At 37.1% G+C, this 19,319-nt stretch overlaps 1 protein-coding gene across 1 annotated transcript; it reads right to left on the reverse strand.

Annotated features, from left to right (window-relative positions):
- Positions 1-16,971: 16,971 nt before the first annotated feature.
- Positions 16,972-18,329, reverse strand: LOC117090262 (multifunctional protein ADE2-like). Its single transcript, XM_033222370.1, has one exon. The coding sequence runs from the start codon at positions 18,086-18,088 to the stop codon at positions 17,090-17,092; it is 999 nt and encodes a 332-aa protein (XP_033078261.1). The 5' UTR covers positions 18,089-18,329; the 3' UTR covers positions 16,972-17,089.
- Between the last annotated feature and the right edge of the window lie 990 nt (positions 18,330-19,319).

The following is a 19,319-nucleotide window of genomic DNA, read 5'->3' on the forward strand; positions in this document are numbered from 1 at the left end:
CGACGCAACAGCCCCCTGGAAAGGTGTGACTAGGAACACAGCTTCCCAGTGAATCAGACGCCCAGGCAGCTTCATCTCCTCTGCTGTCTACCACCGATCAATATATTGTTATTATTTCAAGGGAAAAATAAATGTCATATGGCCACGTATATTTCAAATTGATTTTCAATATATGATTTCATATATTCATGATCTTCCCCAAGAAAGGAATAATCTAAATTCCATAAGTAAAGAATTTCAATTGACTCTGGAAAATGAAAATGAGTCCCTGTTTCTCTAAGCTTACAATAATGATGCCATATTTTTTTGAATGGCTTGATCATGCTGTCAGCTAAGAGTTTACCTCTCAGAAAGGCTTTGGTGTGTTTGACTGAATACCACACATGACGGTTTGTATGGACATGTTGCTCATCATTGCACATCTCATGCCAATAATCTGTTCTTGGCTATCTAATCGAAAAGTAAACTAAAACTTTCAAAACACGTTTCTTAGACTACTGCATCCATGCATTGACCCTATTCAAAACAGTGTGCCAATTCAAAAAACAAAGGCTCACTAAAATTCTATCATCTTTTCTCCCCTCAAAATCCAATTATTGCTGAACTATTTCATTGCCTACTGCTATCAAAAAGAAAATACAACACAAGCACAATAAAAACAACATGAAGACTTTTTTTAGGTAGTTACTGGCTTCTGGTTCTTGGCTAGTATATTATGATAAATATAAATTATTATTATCTTAAAACTGGTATTTCACCTTATGGTGTTGCATCTGTGTTTAGCCAAAAAATGCCAGATGGCATCGAGAAACCAGTTGCTCACTATGCAAGAACAATGGCATATACATTACACATAAGCCGACAAAGCTCCAGCAGTTATCAAGGAGCCAAAAACTCCTTTAGCCACCTTTGTCAGGCTTTTTCAGTTAATGAATTACAGAATCCTTTGAGTATTCTCTGGGGATTCCTCTCTAAGGATAATCATACTCCCTTAATTATGTAGCTATAATAGATGAACTCTTCTGCCACTCATCTCCAAGCTTAGAAGACTATAATTCCAAATGCTTTTGCTTTTGGCTCTTGGCTTCAGATCATGTTATCCTTCTGCCTTCATATGGTAGAAGATCACCTCTTCACATGTAGCCATAGATGAACTCTTCTGCCACTCATCTCCAAGCTTAGGAGACTATAATTCCAAAAGCTTTTGCTTTTGGTTCTTGGCTTCAGATCATGTCATCCTTCTGCCTTCATATGGTAGAAGATCACCTCTTCACATCACTTCATGCTGATTAAATGACCACTAGAACAGCTACCCAAGGAATTCAAGCACATTACAATATTTCAATTTGATTTTTCTGTTAATAATTGATTCTATTTCACGAGGAGTTACACTGTTATTATAGAAGGTAAGTTTTATATTAGCTGGGAAATATTCAGATAACATATTAGAAACACTTTGCATTAAAACATTAAAAATTAAATCTGGTAACATAGAATAGATTCTAATATTAAGAATAATGTAGATATGTGCAGCCTATGCCACACCCAGACCCTGAATAAAGAAATATTGACCAACCACTTTGAGTTTTCCTGGATTGTTCCAAAGGAACATTTTTTATTCTTAGAGCCCCTCCAACGTTCATTGGAAATCTAACAGCAGCAATGACCACAGGTTCGTACAAATTACTTACAACACATGGATTGTCAGATAACACTATTTTTTAACAATAGGTTTTCATTTACTTAAATTGAGCTTAAAGAATTCTTCAAAGATTTCTGGTTGTGCTGGTGCTATAAACTTATGCTTTAAAATCTCACCATCCCAATCCACATATATAACAATGATAAATAAAATATTAAATGCCAAACCAAAGAGATATAGTTGTGCTTTAAACTCACTGTGAACCAGAAACAGAACAGAAACAACCTGGATAGAGGCTACAACCATGGACTGCTGGACCCTAGGAAGTTGAATTCCTATGGGGTGACAAGGGCAAAAATCACCATATGCAGGTTGGGGTCCTGGATCCAAGTTCATGGTAGGAAACCTGGGGCTGGTCTAGGAGTTTTCCACCCTTGGAAAGAGATAGGAGAAAGCTGTGACTGCTGGTTGCGCCTGTGGCTTTTGAAAGCTGCTGGGGAGGTCAGAAGCTGCCAAACAAGCAGCACCTGCTGATCCAGCAGCTGCCTCTGCAATGTCCCCAGGGTCGCCAGGGACAGAAAGCCCACCAGTGGGCACAGGGGCAGACTTTGGAGGAAGGGGTTGGCAAGTAATGTCTACCCAGGAGAAAACTGAAAGTAAATCTTCCATGTATATACAGAAACCTTAACATTAAAGAGAAGCAATAAAATCAATAAAACAAAGCTACATTCACTGGACAAAATGCAAATAACATAGCATCTTAAAATGACTTGAAGGTCTGTCACTAAGCCTTAAGCAGGAAAAGAAAGGAAAATATCCATAAGAAATTATAAAGTACTGGCAGATAGCTATAAATTAAGGTCAAATGAAAATGATAAACACCAGTTAGTAATCTTTCAAATAAAAAATACAGCCATTGCATTAAAGAGTTCAATACATAGAATAATTGTAGATCTAATCATAAAAAATTAGATAATATCTAAAATTCAACCAAAATGAAGCACAGACAGGTAACAAGATAAAAACTCAGAAAGTCAGAAAGCTGGAGAAATGGTGTTTAGATGGAAAGCCTCTAGTATAGTTCTAATAAAATTTCGGAAGTAGAGAATAAAGGAAATTGTGAAGAAGCAACTATCCAAGAGATCATGGTTAAGAATTTACAGAATTGGGAAACACACATACACACGCAAGTTATCAGACTGAAATAGTATCTTGAGAGCAGAATAGAATGAATAAGATCTATACTCAGATATATCACTTTGAAATTGCAGAAATCAAACACAAAAAAGAGTATTTTGAAAGCTACCAGAGAGAAAAGACAGGTGGCCTCTAAAGGTTGACAACAGGACTGATAGCAGATTTTTCATCAGTCAGAATATATCTCAAAAAGTAGTCTGAAGCCAACTTCCTAATCCCAAAAGCATTGAGCATAAAGTATTGGGGCCTAGGCACAATTCCAGGAGAGCCAGGCACCATGGGTAGTAGTTGAAAGGACAGAAGATTTGAGGTGGTCAAGGAGCCTGGAATCATGGCTAAACTGAAGAGTAGGCAGATAAGCAGATTTTCTTCAATTAATTCCTCCCACTGTGAACATTGGTGCTCCATAAATGATTAAAGAGAATGCTGGAAGTTCATTTCCAGAGCAGCATTTCCTAAACCTGTTCCATGACACATTGACAAGTGAATAAAACTCTCTGTTAAATAAGCAAAAAGTTCCATTGTCAAATATGTTTGGAAACTGCTGCATGAAACAAAATTTATGCACAACAAAACAAAATCCTCACAACACATTTTCCCAGACCATTTGCTAAATCAATATGCTGTGTAAATCTTCAGGAAGGATGTTTAGAATGCAGGGTTTTCAAACCATTTTGAACATAGACAGATATTTCCTTAGAAGGGCTAAGGAGATAATCCACAGATCATGCTTTGGAAGGAAAGCGTCTCTAGATCTATCTAGCCTTAATATTTTCCTCTCTATTTTCTGACAGGTCTCTGGAGACACAAAGTAAAGTAAGCAAAAAATTATTCTCCAGTCACTAGAAAACCCACCACAAACTACCCACCCTGATGATTACAGGTCGTTTAAAGTGGAGCCTTACATATGCCAGATTGCTCTGCCGTTCAACCACACTTTTGTCCATGCTGCCTTCCAGTTAGCCCTCTTTACCTTCAGTGATTCTGGGAGAAGTTGCTTTTGCAGTTATAAAGGACACTTGTTAGAGGTCTGGTCATTCTTTACCTATTTTATTGCTTCAGAAACCTGCTGAAAATGTGACTTAGAGCAATCCTAGACTCATGGATTAAGCTGCACACAACCAGGTTCTTTAATAACACTATTTATCATTAATATACAGAGTCCACAAATGATGGATAAGAACTCTGATCCTCTGGTTTGGGGCTTAAGAGATGCTTCCCTTGAATAAACAATTAAAGTCTTCTTGTAAAGAGTACTGCTGAAAGGAACAGAGCTTTGCATTTGTTATAATCTTAATGGAAAGTAGTGTTTGATATAATGGCACATGTTATATATATGGAGAAAAATATGCTTGATCAGGGTTTCATTCTATAAGCTAGACAGCTCATAAGACCTTCCCCTTCCAGGTCCTAGAATGATGACTGCAAATTCCAGGTAGCTACAACAGTCCAAACATCCCCATGTAAGAAATTTTGCAGGAATCTTTTAATATAGGACTTTATGTAGAAATGAAAAACATTACACAACAATTATTAAGACCATAATAAAAGGTAAATCTATGTTCACCTTGCTATGTAAATAACAATAATAATATCTAACATTTACATGGTGCTTACAATGGCATAAGTGTCTAAGCACTTTTAATACCTGAGCCTATGATATAGAGAGGGTGGCCTTAAAATTGGGACACACAGACAATGGATGCTATATTATAAATGGTTTCCAGATCTTGCATTACAGTGTATGACAGGTCCAATGTGCTGTGCAAAATTGCAATGAACATGCTGCATTAATTCAGCATTCCTATCAATCTCTGTACATGCTTCTGTGATGTGTTGCCTCAGATGATTTATATTTCTGCTTTTCCACTAAATAACTATGTGCTTTTAGGAAACCCCAGGAGAACTAAATCAGGGGTTCAAAATGTAAAAGAATAGACTATGATAGTATAGTAGCATCTGCTTCTGGATTTTATAGCTATTGTGTATTATCTCCATTTTAAAGATGAGGAAACTGAGGCTCAGAGAAGTTAAGTAACTTGTACAAGGTCATAGATCTAGAAGTGGTGAAGGGATGATTTAAATCAAAGCCATTCTATGTTAGAGTCCATGCTCTCATTAGAAGAATAAATGAAAAAAAAAAAACCTATAAATACTTATACAGTAGGTTTGTGATATAAAGTTGTAGTCGCTTTGCTGGTCCAGTGCAATTTTTTTGTCTTCTATTTTCCCAATCACGTATCTATTTATTTGTGTCCTACCCTGTTGTATAACAAGAGAGTGACTGCTTTGTATCAAGGCCCTTATTTCTTATTGCAAATTTTTCAGACTTTATCAGTGCCACTCCTAAGGTTATTCGTACTGCAAGATGACTGTGGCAAGTTACTCGTGCAACAGGAAAGGCCTTTCTTGCTAACTTTTGTGTCCTGCGACCTTCATTATCTCTGTCTCTCTGTCAGCCATGGTTGTGTGCTTTGCAAGCTGCTACAACAATATTCAATTCATTTTGTATGGAAAGAATAACTTCCAATTGTGTCGACACTGACCAATCACCACATAAATGTGTGTATAGCATTATCCTTCCTTTTAGACACTGTTACATGGCTACAGTGGTTACTATATCTTAGATTTACTGTTCACTTCATGTCTAGTGTCATCCAGACCATTCAACTTACGATATTCATGGATATATACACATACATTTTTGGCAAGTGGAAAGAATGACAAAGGATCACATGTTAGCATGACTTCCTGATTCTATTTTTATTTTCTTAAATGGCAAATCTCTGAATGATCTCTCTCGTAAGAATGATGCCTGAGACCTAAAATAAGTTTTGAAGACCCATAGCCTTCAGGATGAAAAGTCAATTTGTTAGGAATCTGCTCTTTAATATGAGAGATTTCTAGTGGGTCCATGCACAATAAGGAGACGATTACAATTAGCTATTAAATTATTAGTGGTGGACAGTTTTCACAGAAAGATGTCTTAAGGTATTTAGAACCTAAAGGAAATATGAATTGATACAAAGGAGAAAGGAAAGAAGCAAGACAGGAAGGAAGTGAGGAAGAGAGGGAAGATAAAAATTGAAGATTTAGAGGTGAATTGATAAATGTCCTTCTATAAACTGGGTGTTTAGGGGGCAGAGGGGAGGGAGTACCTGGCTTCAACAGAGCACACACGGTTAGAATAACAGAAATTGGTAATATTGTTTTGAATAATCAATATTTTTCATTGGTTTATGAAATTTAATAGCTTTGTCCAGAGGAAATCCACCACTTTGAATAAGAAGAAATGACGGGGCTGGGTCACCTCTGCCAGTGACATGATAGACACATTCCTAATGATCAGGAATGAGTTACAAACATAGCTAGATCTGGAACCGAAGGAGAGGGAGTAGGTATTCTCCAAAGAAGGTAACTGTGCATGCCCAGGTAACCTGTTCCCATAGCTTATTCTTGGATGACAGAGAATCTTAAAGGACTTGAATCTATAATATTTAATGCCATTTCAACCAACATATTTGAACTTTTGAGTGTAATAATTGAACATTTTGAAGTTAATCAATTTTTCAATTCCTAGGGAAAATACACTCTATTATATAGCAAAAAGCCACACAAGACCATTCTGTATGTTTCTGAATAAGAAAACTTTTGAGTCTAAAGCATTGGTCTAGTGTCTAAAAAAAAATTTACCTGGAAAGTTTAAAGCAGCTTAAACCCACTTTTTTTTTTCCTACGGTGACAGATTGGAGGATCCTATGGAAAAATATGGAATATTAGAGCTGTAAGGAGCAGCATAATATTTAGGAAATGAGCATATTGCCTCTCAGCACTTATTGTGCTATACCACGTGGCTAATAAGAGAATGGAAAATAATTTAAACCAGAAATCATAACAGTAGTATACTAACTGCCCTTCTGGTTATTGTCATTCTTCTTCTTCTTGCTGTTGTTACTTTTAATTTACATCTGTTCCCCATGTGGTATATGATGTTATATATTACTTATAATTTTTGCTGTACAGACATTCACATATGGGCTCTGTCTTATTTGATCATACTTGTCATTAAAATACTTGAGAGAACAATGTCCTCTTGATTTAAAAAAATGCTTTGGTTTTACTCATATGATGTTAAATAAGTCAATTAAGATGTTCTTATTGACTGATTTGCTTTGCTTAATCTATGCTGAAAATCAGAACAGAGCACTAACTGACTATTCAAAATCCTTAGCTTGATGCTGATGATATTCAATTAATATTAGGTCATTCGTATTTTCCAAGAGTACTTCAGAAGTAGAAAATAATTTATTTGAATCTCCCAATCCCCCATCACACGTAAATTAATGGCTTAATCTTTCACATGATAAATGGAACAATTACATTAAGAGATACACAACCATTCTTGTGCAGTCTCTACCATATCACAGTTTCCATTTTAGGAATGGCGATCATGGAGATGTGTCTGTTTTATTTATGCACTGCCTCAGATAGCACCATATGCTTGTGGATTCTTAATACATGCTATTTGATGATTGATTTAGACACTCCATTTATAAGGTGTTAATGTAAAAGATGGCCAAATTCAGTCTCATGTCTCAATTTAATAGTTTTTACATTTTTCCAGTAATGTATTTTGTAAACAATACTAAATACTACTTCTAGTTCATCAACAGCTCTTTATGATTAGTTGATATTCTAAGACAACAGAATGTACATGAAATGTACCAATAAATGCATTCTGTGTTAGACAATATACAGATGGTTTTAAATTTTTATGATTAATATATGGACTGCATATTTTTGTAGAATGATTTATTGCAACTAGTCTTGGAGAGCTATTCGGAGATACAGAATAGTGTAACTAAAATTTAATAGAACTTTAAAAAGTAAAAAAGTGAAGTAGAAACGTTTCATTTCATCAGCACAGCAAAAACGTTGGGACTTTTGTCTAGCACATAATTTCAATGTTCAGCTCATGCACTAGAAATAATCATGTATTTTTGGTAACAGAAAAAAATGGAGAGGCCCCATGACAATCAATTGCTGTGTAAACAATTATTTGAAAATGGAACATTTATAAAGCAAATTGGAGTGACATTCATGGCTTGGCAACATGGAAGACTAAAAATCACATGAACTTTTGAGTTCATTACACTTATAAACCTAGCTCCATCTCTGATGTTCATATTTGCCATGTATACAATGAAAAAATGGATTACTTACTTCAAAGGGTTAATATATAAAATGAAATCAATTATGTTTATTACACATGAATAGTGAGATTTCAATAGGTTAAGTGAGATATAAATAGGGCTTTAGTAATGACAGCACTTGTCATTATCATCTTCATTATGTCTGTTTTCTCTCTTAGATATGTGAAACCATAGAGGAAGGCATGAGGAAAAGATAATGCAGGAAGGTAAATCTCAGGGTAGCCAATTTGGAATTTTATTAAAAAGTCAGTAAGAGAATATTAAAAATGTTTGAGGTAGAAAAATCAACCTGATTTTGACTTAGCTTTACAATAGTAATTCCCATAAGAACCATAGGGGTGATTGTTAAAAATGCAGATATGGGGACCTTACCATGAGAAGAAATGATGAATCAGCTCTGATAGGAGATCCAGATGATTCCTATCATGACATGAAGTTCTAGGGGCGCACTTCATGACATGTCACTTTAGAGAAATTAGTATAAATGCAATATGAAAGGGTGTTTTAGAAGGGGAGAAACTGAGCACAAGGCGATCACTTAGCTATCGGCTACTCAAAATGTGGTTGGTCAACAGCAGCATAAAGGGGACCTGAATGCTCAGTAGAAATACAGAATCTTGAGTCAAACACAAAACCTACTGAATTGGAATCTGCCTTTTAACAAAATGCACAGCTTATTCATTAACATATTAAAGTATGAGATGACTGACATAAAAAAATGGGTAGTACAGATGGAAGCTAATAAAAGCCTGGAATTGGGCAGTCGTAGAGGGAGAAAAAGGAAGAATGAAAAGAGAGAGGATTAAAAGAGAGAGGTTATACTAGTTGACTAGTTACCAACCCAGAAATTCAGGTCAACGAGGCCCCACTCTCCATAAGTCCAGCGGGCCAGGCTCTGTTCATCATTATAGGTTGTTTTCCATAACACCTCTGGGATGCACCCATGCTTCCTGGGCAGGAACTGATAGATTTGTAAGAAGGAGTAAATGCTTGCCTTGGATTCTCCCTCTGCTGACCCTGAATGGAGCAGACATGGAGTATAAGTTCTCTCCCTAGCAGCCTTAGGAGCAAATTTCAGAACAGCTGCAAAGCAGGCTGACACACTTTCAAATAACCATCTGGCCTCACTTCCCACCCTGATGTGGCATAAACATGGAGATGACGACAGAGGGGGTGTAATCATCAGATTAATCTCAGGAAAGAAGGACTGGAGAATTGAGGATAAATAAGAATTTGGCTAAATTTGGTATGTCATGTTGGGTCCTTTTAAAAATGCCTTCTGGACACAATAGCTTACAGAGGGTGACAAAGGTACACCCCTCTTTTCCTTTGAATCCTTGAGCAATTATCATTTTCCAAATTGAAGAAAGTTGCCCAAGTGCTAGAGGTGCCAGGATATTGTTTCCATGACAATGAAATACATTACTGCCCACTGAGTTGAGCCTATAAGTTTGTAGCTGCACAGCTGCCTCACTAATTATGCTCCTCATGTGACAGAGGGAAAAGTACACTGTAATTTTGATATACAGTAGTTTCGTGAATATAGCATTAGTGCAGAACTTCAGGGGTGCCTGTATAAGCCAGAGAATGAGGCTGCATTAAATATCCAATAACTATCAAGCTTAGCAGAGGTGTTCTATTAGCTGAATGGCAGAGCATGCAATTTAGAAGCTGGAGACTCTGAGTTTTCTCTCAGCAGCAATGTCTAAACATAATTAATCAGTTGCTTCTCACAGTAAGTGACACTAATTAGTTGCACTCTAATTGCCATGTATGGAGTAATGTTACTCCATTCTAAGTGCTCTGTAGAGTAGCGACATGAGATCCTTAATACATTGTCACAGATTTCCATGTAATTAAATTTCTTTCCAATGGTGTGAAAGGAAAATATTGTAGGCTATTTCACCAGGAATCAATAAATAACTGATAGTGCCACTGTTAGGAAATAGAGGGATTGAACTCCTTCCTTATCATTAGCATTATGTGGTTAGAACTGTGTATATTGTGTGTATATTGGAAGTGCCAAACCTTGGAATTAAATAGTATGTCCTTTGCTAGCTATGTTCTTGCTAGAAGGCTTTCTCTCCCAAAGGAAATTATTCTTAGTTGTTCTGAATTTTATTAAATTTCTGGAATCAGACAGAGAATTGACTTGATCTGACAAATAAAGAAAAGGGAAATATTAACTTCTAATCTGACTTCACTTTAGTTTTTTGCTTTTGTCTGGTTGTATTATTTATCCTGTATGTCATATTTTCCTCCCTGGTAGAAGATTAGCTTATACTCTTATACATTTGACATTTTTTTTTATGCTAAAGTACTTGAGTTGCTTGAGCTTCTTTTTAGAGGCGCCTTCCAAGCATTTGTGATTCTAGAAAACTGTTCTTTAAAAATGATTTTAAACTATTGTGGAAAAGAGAAAATGTTCTTGGGCTCTTGTTCAGTTTAAAACCACAATGAGATACCATCTCACACTAGTTAGAATGGCAATCATTAAGAAGTCAGGAAACAACAGGTGTTGGAGAGGATGTGGAGAAATAGGAACACTTTTACACTATTGGTGGGATTGTAAACTAGTTCAACCATTATGGAAAACAGTATGGCAATTCCTCAAGGATCTAGAACTAGATGTACCATATGACCCAGCCATCCCACTACTGGGTATATACCCAAAGGATTATAAATTACTCTACTACAAAGACACATGCACACGTATGTTTATTGCGGCACTATTCACAATAGCAAAGACTTGGAATCAACCCAAATGTCCATCTGGGACAGACTGGATTAAGAAAATGTGGCACATATACACCATGGAATACTATGCAGCCATAAAAAAGGATGAGTTTGCGTCCTTTGTAGGGACATGGATGCAGCTGGAAACCATCATTCTGAGCAAACTATCACAAGAACAGAAAACCAAACACCTCATGTTCTCACTCATAGGTGGGAACTGAACAATGAGATCACTTGGACTCGGGAAGGGGAACATCATACACTGGGGCCTATCATGGGGAGGAGGGAAGAGGGAGGGATTGCATTGGGGAGTTATACATGATATAAATGTTATGCACATGTACCCTAGAACTTAAAGTATAATAAAAAAAATAAATTCTATAAGATAAAGAAAACCATAGGAAATCGAAAGAAAGAAATGTGACAGAGCTGATATGACAGCCAAGAAGAATAAGCCTCTCTTTATAAATGCATTAGACTGTTACAAATGAGAGTAGGAATTCAAAATTGTAAAACCTTAACTCACCATTTCTTCTCTTCTGACTTCCTTAGTCATATGTATTTTAATTATTCTGATTTTGTATGGATTCTACTTTTCCTTTCTTTGGAATTATTATTTTTTCATTATATGATTCATGTTGAGGAGATCTTTGTTTCTCCTTGGAGCACATTTGTCCTTTAGTGACTGTTTTGACTCTGGTGTTTAGCAGCTTTTTCTTTAAAGATAATTCTCTCTGTCTCTTTCTGTATTTGCTAAGTCATTTTGTAGGTTTTTACAACTTTTCTTCACTGCTGAGGTTTACATTATGCAAAACTTTAAGTTTCCTCCACAAAAACATATGCCAAGATCAATCACATACACTGTAGACATAAGACACATTTCTCCTCCTCCTAGGCATCAGCTATAATGTTGATGTCATTTAAAAATATGTCACACAATTTATGTTGTAATGGGGCATGGGAGTGGTGATGGTGATGGCAGGTTAAGAGGATGGTGAGAAAAGAGGGCATTTTTCTAGGTGAAGCCATTAGCATGAGCACACACAATACTGGCGGTGATTACAAAAGGGCACAAAATGAGCTTTGCTGTAAATATATTCAATTAATAATAGAAATATGAACAGCTGGAAACAGACGCCTGAAGACACAAAAGCATGAGACATATTCGAAAACAGTATTACATATTTTAAAAGGAAATACTTAAAGTTAATTTTGGTTTATAAATATTAATTAATAATAAGACTATGAACAGCTAGAAACCTTATTTGTCTTTCCCCCCTATATTTTCATGATTTTTTTCTCTTTTAAAAAGATTTTCAAAAATTAAATTTTCAAGGTTTTCAGTCATCTGTGTTTCTAATGAAGACAAGTAAAACAAAAGTGACCAATAAACAAACTTTTACAAACCTCAGGAAATCCTTATAGGGAAATATCCTTATATTAGGCCATATTTGTTTTACCTCTCTTCATATAGGGATAGAAACTAGGCAGAATTGTGAGTCTTGGGCAGGATTGAGAAGTTTTACGATAGACTTTATAATATGTGTTTATGATTGAACCATGTGCATGTATTAACTATTCAAAAAATAGATGAAAAATTCATTGATATTATTTAATATGCAATGCAAAGGAGAGAATGTGTTAAGGAAAGAAAGTTTTAATTCAGTTGTAAATAATAATAACGGCAAGATTCTTTGGATGAGTCAAAGTGCTTTCCTGAAGGAGCTTGCCTGGGACTTTGTTAGTGCTAGAATCTTCTTGACCATGTTTTCCCCATCTTGGTGGAGTGGCTGTTAGAGCCCAGAAAGGAGATGGAGGACGTGAACGAAGCCAGGCCATTCTAGGTCGACAAAGAAGTGTCCCAGGGATTGAGGCCTCTAAAAGTAAGAGTCTCTGCTCCACAAAATAGAAAGCAGAGCTGTTTTAAGTGTTTGTTTTGTTTTACTAAGCTCTGTGATACCTCTTAGAAACTTCTAAACCAGTTAGTTTAGGATGGAACTAAATGAAACCGATTCATTTACAATGATGGTGACCCCTGTATTTATGTTCATGCTTAAGGCCTAGTTAAATCTGGGTCACCAGTTACTAACGTGATCTGTGGCAGCACAGAGGAGAGAACAAATTAATCGCAGACCTTAATAGGTCTCAGGATCAGAAAAGGTCCAGAAGCAAAGTCTGAAGCTTCTCAAAGAGATTTTCATTTTCTTTGTGCGATGAAGATTTCTTTACCAGGAAGGCAGAGATGATTCAGTTGGGGCAATCTGCTTATTTCTATTTGACCAAACAAGGAGTGTGTGTATGTGAGGGGGTCTTGTTTTCCTTTTTCTTTCAAATGCCCTTCATTTGCTCCCTTCCATGAAACTTGCATCCAAATCCTGGTGGTGTATCCTTCTTGGAAAGTGATCTCATCTTATGAGTCACTTTTGCAACTACTTGATTTGGACATGGTTTTCTTACTGCAGATGTGTGGGAATCCCTCAAGTTTTCCAGCCATAATCTCCTCAAAGGAGAGCAATGTTATCACCCCAACCCCAAAAGTGTGGAATAATAATTTATATGTACATGCGTATCTTCAGGGCATATTATTGGCTCTCGATAAAAGGCAAATAGTAATGATAAGCCTTGAAGTTTGCCTTTCAAAGATAGCAGACAGCAAACTGCGTGAGCCATTTTGAAAACAGATTCAAAAGATGAAGTTCTGAACTTTCATTTCCTGTCTGTCGGGTTTCTTTGAAGTGGAAGTTAACCCTGACATGAAACAGCTCCAGAAACTGAGCTATGCCCAGTTGTTTTTGGCCTGATAATTTGACCCTCAGTGATGACTCCCACACATAACTGGGTGTCTTTAATGACTCACTGTTCTCCTCTTAGAAATAGGTCTCCAGACATTTGTGCATTTCCCAGTCTCTGTGTTACAGCGTCTCTGGAAGAACAAAAGAATAGCTTACTTTAACAAATAAAATCAAGTGAATTGTCTGCTCCCTCTCTAAATCAAGCCTTTTTTTTTTTCCAATAGAACCTTCCCTACCTTCTTTATTCTTGTTTGTAGTAGAGCTCTTCTAATTAAATATCTTCTATTAAATGAAATAAATAACTCATCTCCTGGGTGGCAAAAAAAATGAAGGAAGATTTTGCCTGAGTAACGTAGGAAGAGTAATTCAAAGCTGTTTTTCATTTTTATTGAGGGAAGAATAAGAAAAAAATGATTTTGTTTGTGAAAACTGTGGAATTTGGTAAAATGCATTTAACATGAAGACTGAAATCTGTTTTTACGCAGCCTCACTGAGAACTGAGGTACTGGGGTGGGGATGGAGTGCTGATTTGAAAAGAATCCCAAAACTGCCTTTTTAAAATTTTGCCACAAACACTAGTCTCTAAAAATTCTAATTGCCTCCCGCTTGAAAAAGACTAACCTTCAAGAGTATAACATGATCTTTAGAGAGGACTTACGTTGTGTAAATTATTTTAAATTAGGGTCAAAGTGATTTCATCCTGGAGAACTAAATTACTCCTTTTTGAAATCAATTTTTATTTTCTTCTGCCATTATCAAATAGTGAATTTTTAATATAAAAAAGTCAATAAATGTAAAGCTTATATATTAAAGTTATATTTCTACTACGTGCACCAGTAGCTCCATCTTCCCATTTCAGTTTAAAATGCATAAAACAGATATATTATTTTTAAAATGTCCATAGTTTTCCTTTTTTTTTTTTAACAACCATGCTGACTTTATGGAGCTTTTCTTTTTTTATGTGTATGCTTTATTCTATTTGGCATCACATAAGAAAATATCACTTACATTTTTATAAGTAAAGAAATTCAGTTTCTCAAGACACAGTTTCTATATAAGCAAATAAAGTCTAGTGGTCCTATAAAATCTCTACGAATGCTCCAATTCTACAGTGTTCTGTGCCTTTGGCCACTGAGCCTGAATAAATATTTAAAGGATTCTTCTCCCAGATGGAATATTGGATTTAATGTGGCAGTTGTTCCATAATTTTATATATTAACATATTGCTATATGCTTATTAATATATAATCTTTGAATGCACACACTTTTTCGCTCATCAATTGATATGTTTTATGTTTGTTTCCCCAATAAGATGATAGACCCCTGAGGTCAAAAGGCCATTGCTTATACTTCTTTCTCTTAGAGAATGTGATATAATGTTGAATAGTAGAAACTGAATAAATACAAAATCAGAATACTTCCTGCTCAATCCCTGATTCTGCCCCTTGCTACTATTCAGGTTCTTTGAGTATTCCTTTAAAATAAGTGTGCATATCTATCTCACAGGGTTGATGAGACCTGTGTGTAATGGCTTTGTGAACTTTAAAGTTCTATACAAATATTTGGTTGACTCTCAAAGGGTGAGTACTGGTCAGCTAGATGAAAGCTTTGGAGATGGAGAGGAGAGAAAGCCAGGCAGCACATGAAAGAGAGGGAAGGGGATCAACTTCGGTTCACAGTCCTTAGTGTTTTCTGGGCAGTTCCTTCAGAGCTAAGTCATTCTCTGATGTTCATGCTGCTCCTCTGGCCTCAGCTTGAAATAACATCTCTTTGTCTCCATGGGCCAACGCCACTGGCAGGTTACTGTCGGTCAGTCTCCTCAGTAAGTTTTCAGGCTCAATGCTTTGCAACCATGCATGACTCCTTCTTGACTCTTCTCCATCCTCATGCATAAGCAGTGCTATTGCTCATTGCTCATTTGAAAATTGTTCACAGCCATTCCTTCCCTTCTTTTCTCATAGTCGCCATCTTAGTCCTAGCTCTTGTTCCTTTGAAAAGAGAATGGGAGAGACTCCAGAGGACCAGAGATAGGCAAGTGTCCTCCATATAAGTAGAAAGGTTCAGAAACAATAGTTTGGTGACTTTATTTTATTGCAATTCTGCCCCACAGTTTTTAGCATTTATTATTTGAAAATTAGTCAGTCACCACTTAAAAGGAGATATGATCTCATTTACTTCCTAACATTACAGGGCCGGCCGTGCGTGAAATGCTGTGGGTACCATGTGTGAACTCAGCATGTGGCAGGACTCATTCTCTCAAACCACATGACTTAAACATCTACTGTGTGTTTGGGGGATATAGAGATATAAATACGGTACATTCTTCATGCTTAATACGCTCATAGTCTACTGAAAGAGGCAGCTACATAATGTGTAATATGGCACAGATGAATATAACGTAATAAGAACGTTAAGAATGGGCAGGTGATATTGCAGGTTCCCAGGAGAGGAACAGCTTACACTGCTGGGGCCAAGAGATCAGGGAAGACTTTCTGGTAAAGAGGATGCCTAAAGGGAGTATAAGTTTGTCAGAGGATTGATGTTGATGGGGAGAGGGTATTCCAGCCAGAGCAGAGAGCATGAGCAAAATGCAAGGAGGCAGGACACATTCTGGTGTATGCATATGAACTACAAGAAATTTCGTGTTCCTGGATTGCACAGCTTCCACACGGTATGACAGGTTTGGGGGACAGGAAAGAGCTTACTTCTTCCATAATATTTTGAAATCAAGATGGGAAGACATATGGTGACAAGTGAGGAAAATAGAATGGATTAGTAACTGGTAGGAAACCTCTGTCCAAAGACGGAGAGGGAAATATGAAATATGAAACAGGATAGATTTTAGCTCTATAAATTTGTACATTAAATCAACAATGATTTACTAAGCACTTAACATGTACTAGACCTGCAATTAAAATGGTTTTGAAGAAAGAATCCTTGCCCTCAAGGATTTTACAGTCTGATGAGAAGCCTGTTCAATATAGTTTTGGCAGTGATTTAAATTGAACTATTGAATGCAGTAAAGTAAAACTGGAAGAAGTAATTTCTATTACGGAGCAGAACCAGCATTTTCCCAATGCCCTGATGGTTTGCATTGAAAGGGTGACTCCAACCAGGTACTTAATAATAGCATGCATTGGCCATTTCCAACCAATGGAGTACTGATTTTAATATGGAAGGTGATCTTTCCACCAAAATATTAGGGCCTAGAGAACGCCTCTATTCTTACAAGAGATACACACAAAACAACAACCATACAGCATTCGGAGAGGAAGTGAATGCTAGAACTACATGGTATAATGGGAGAAAGAAACCAGGCTTGGATAACATAACACACGCAGCATAAGAATGGTGACCATTTTATCTCAGCTAGAAAATATGGCATGATTTCTTTTTTTTTTTATTCACTAATACATTTTATTTGTGTTCTCTAATTTAAAATTACCTTTTCATTTTGCTTGATTTTCCTTCAGCTAAATTAGAACTTTGTAGTTTTTCCCCTAAAAAATTCAATGGCATTCTCTGATTTTCTTGTCAGCCTGCTTCAAGGAAATCCATGTGTTCAAAATGCTTGCTCGCAGTTTGCTCCATACCAAATGGTTGTTTAATCCAAATATCTGAGCAGCAAATTGAGCTGATCCTTCTGGAGAAAGTATGGTTGAACAGCCAAGACCACTGGGCAGTCGAAGAGAAGACCACACATCCTGAGCTCCCCAGTCTGGTGTGAGGGGAGGACAGCTGATAACTGGATATGCAGTGTTCCCAGACATCACTGGTCCCAAACCATTACTTCTGCCTGCCACTGCCACAAATACAGTAGGAATGCCATCCCCTTCATACTCAGCTTTAATCCTCAGGGTTTCATCTGGTCCTTTATGCGCAGATGTTACTCGAAGTTCACATGGAATGCCAAAATTTCCACAGGCCTTCTTGATTTTTTCACAGTGACCAAGATCAGAAGTAGAGCCCATCAACACTACAACCCTGCACTTACTTTCTGATTTCAAAAGCAACTCTACTCTCTCTGCAACCCACTCAAAGTTTTTCTTTACCATTTGGAGCCCTTCAGGAGTTACTTCTTTGAGGTCCCGATAAGACTGTTTGTCTTTCTGTTGGCTTCGATCTCCTGATGGCCAGAGTCTCCAGGAATCATTGTCAATAACATCAGCAAGAACAATTTCTTTGGTGGTTACATCAACACCAAATTCAATCTTCATATCAACCAGTGTACAATTCTGGGGCAACCAGGATTTCTCCAGTATTTCAAATATAGCCTGTGTAGCATGACTCATGATATCCACTTCAGTTTGGCCTATAACAAGTCCAGCGAAGCAAAATTTTGCAGCAATCAGCTGTTCCTCAGACCACTGTGGGTCATTATTAGCATCATCCTTGAAAAACAACTCCACTTTAGGTGGGTAAAACTTATATCCTTCCTTGACACCAGGATTTCTTTTGAGAAAAGAACCAGTTGCTATTCTTCTGCAAACCCATTCAATTGGAATCATTTCACACTGGGGTGCAATGAAAGCTGTCTCCCCACATTTTCTGGTGAAGGCAGTTTTAATACCTGCTTCCTGTAACAACTGAAAAATACAACTCGTGATTTTATTTGAGATTGCAGCTTTTCCTTCCAGGTGATTCTTTCTAGCTGCATTTCCTGCTGTAATCTGGTCTTTGGACTGCAGGAGGACTTTTCCTGGGCTATCTAACAATTCGTAGACTTCTTTTGTTTTACCCTCATACAATTTTTTTTTTTTTTGAGACGGAGTCTGGCTCTGTCACCCAGGCTGGAGTGCTGTGGCCGGATCTCAGGTCACTGCAAGCTCCGCCTCCTGGGTTCACGCCATTCTCCTGTCTCAGCCTCCCGGGTAGCTGGGACTACAGGCGCCCGCCACCTCGCCCGGCTAGTTTTTTGTAGTTTTTAGTAGAGACGGGGTTTCACCGTGTTAGCCAGGATGGTCTCGATCTCCTGACCTCGTGATCCGCCCGTCTCGGCCTCCCAAAGTGCTGGGATTACAGGCTTGAGCCACCGCGCCCAGCCATTTCTTACCAATGTTCAGTACCTCAGCTGTCGCCATTATCCTGAGTGGGCTGAGGACCGCGACCGCACCGGGAAGCAAGGCAGAACTCTTGAAAAGAGGGGTCTATTTCTAGTTTAGCATGGCAGATTGAGACTATTTGTTTTAGTCCCTGGGGAAACCCTGTTAAATAATAATCAAGTGATAAACCAGGGAGACAGAAACAGTAGTGCCTTCAAGAACCATTTGCTATTTAAATTATATCCACGATATTTAAATGAAAGCTAAGTTACAAACACGCATATAAGAATATGGCCAGGTAGATTATATTCTTTCTTCCCTCATTTCTTACCTTTCTGCACCCAGTAGGATTTCTTTCAAAAGCTGGGTTAGTAAATGATAGGTTGGATATACAAGCCAGGTAAGCTTGCTTTTCTCCCATTTTCATTACTAAAATTTAATGATTAATATTTAATATTATTAAATATGTATTATCATTTAACCATGAAAATGTTTCAAATTCCTCCAATATTTACATCTCCCTACATATAGATATACATAAATATATCTGTGTATGTTTACACATTTTATTATATTTAGCATGAGTGCATTTTATTTTGATTGATATGATGTGAGTAAGGCACTGGAATCTGATATATAACACAGGCCTTGGGTTATTTCTGTGTAGGTGGTCTGTATTACTCAATGGGAGAAATAC

This window comes from Trachypithecus francoisi, unplaced genomic scaffold (genome assembly GCF_009764315.1).
Source record: "Trachypithecus francoisi isolate TF-2019V2 unplaced genomic scaffold, Tfra_2.0 Lachesis_group11, whole genome shotgun sequence".
Taxonomy (NCBI): Eukaryota; Metazoa; Chordata; class Mammalia; order Primates; family Cercopithecidae; genus Trachypithecus; species Trachypithecus francoisi.

Excerpts from the sequence above, each read along its gene's own strand:
- LOC117090262 (XM_033222370.1), bottom strand. The coding sequence starts at position 18,088 with ATGATTCCAATTGAATGGGTTTGCAGAAGAATAGCAACTGGTTCTTTT.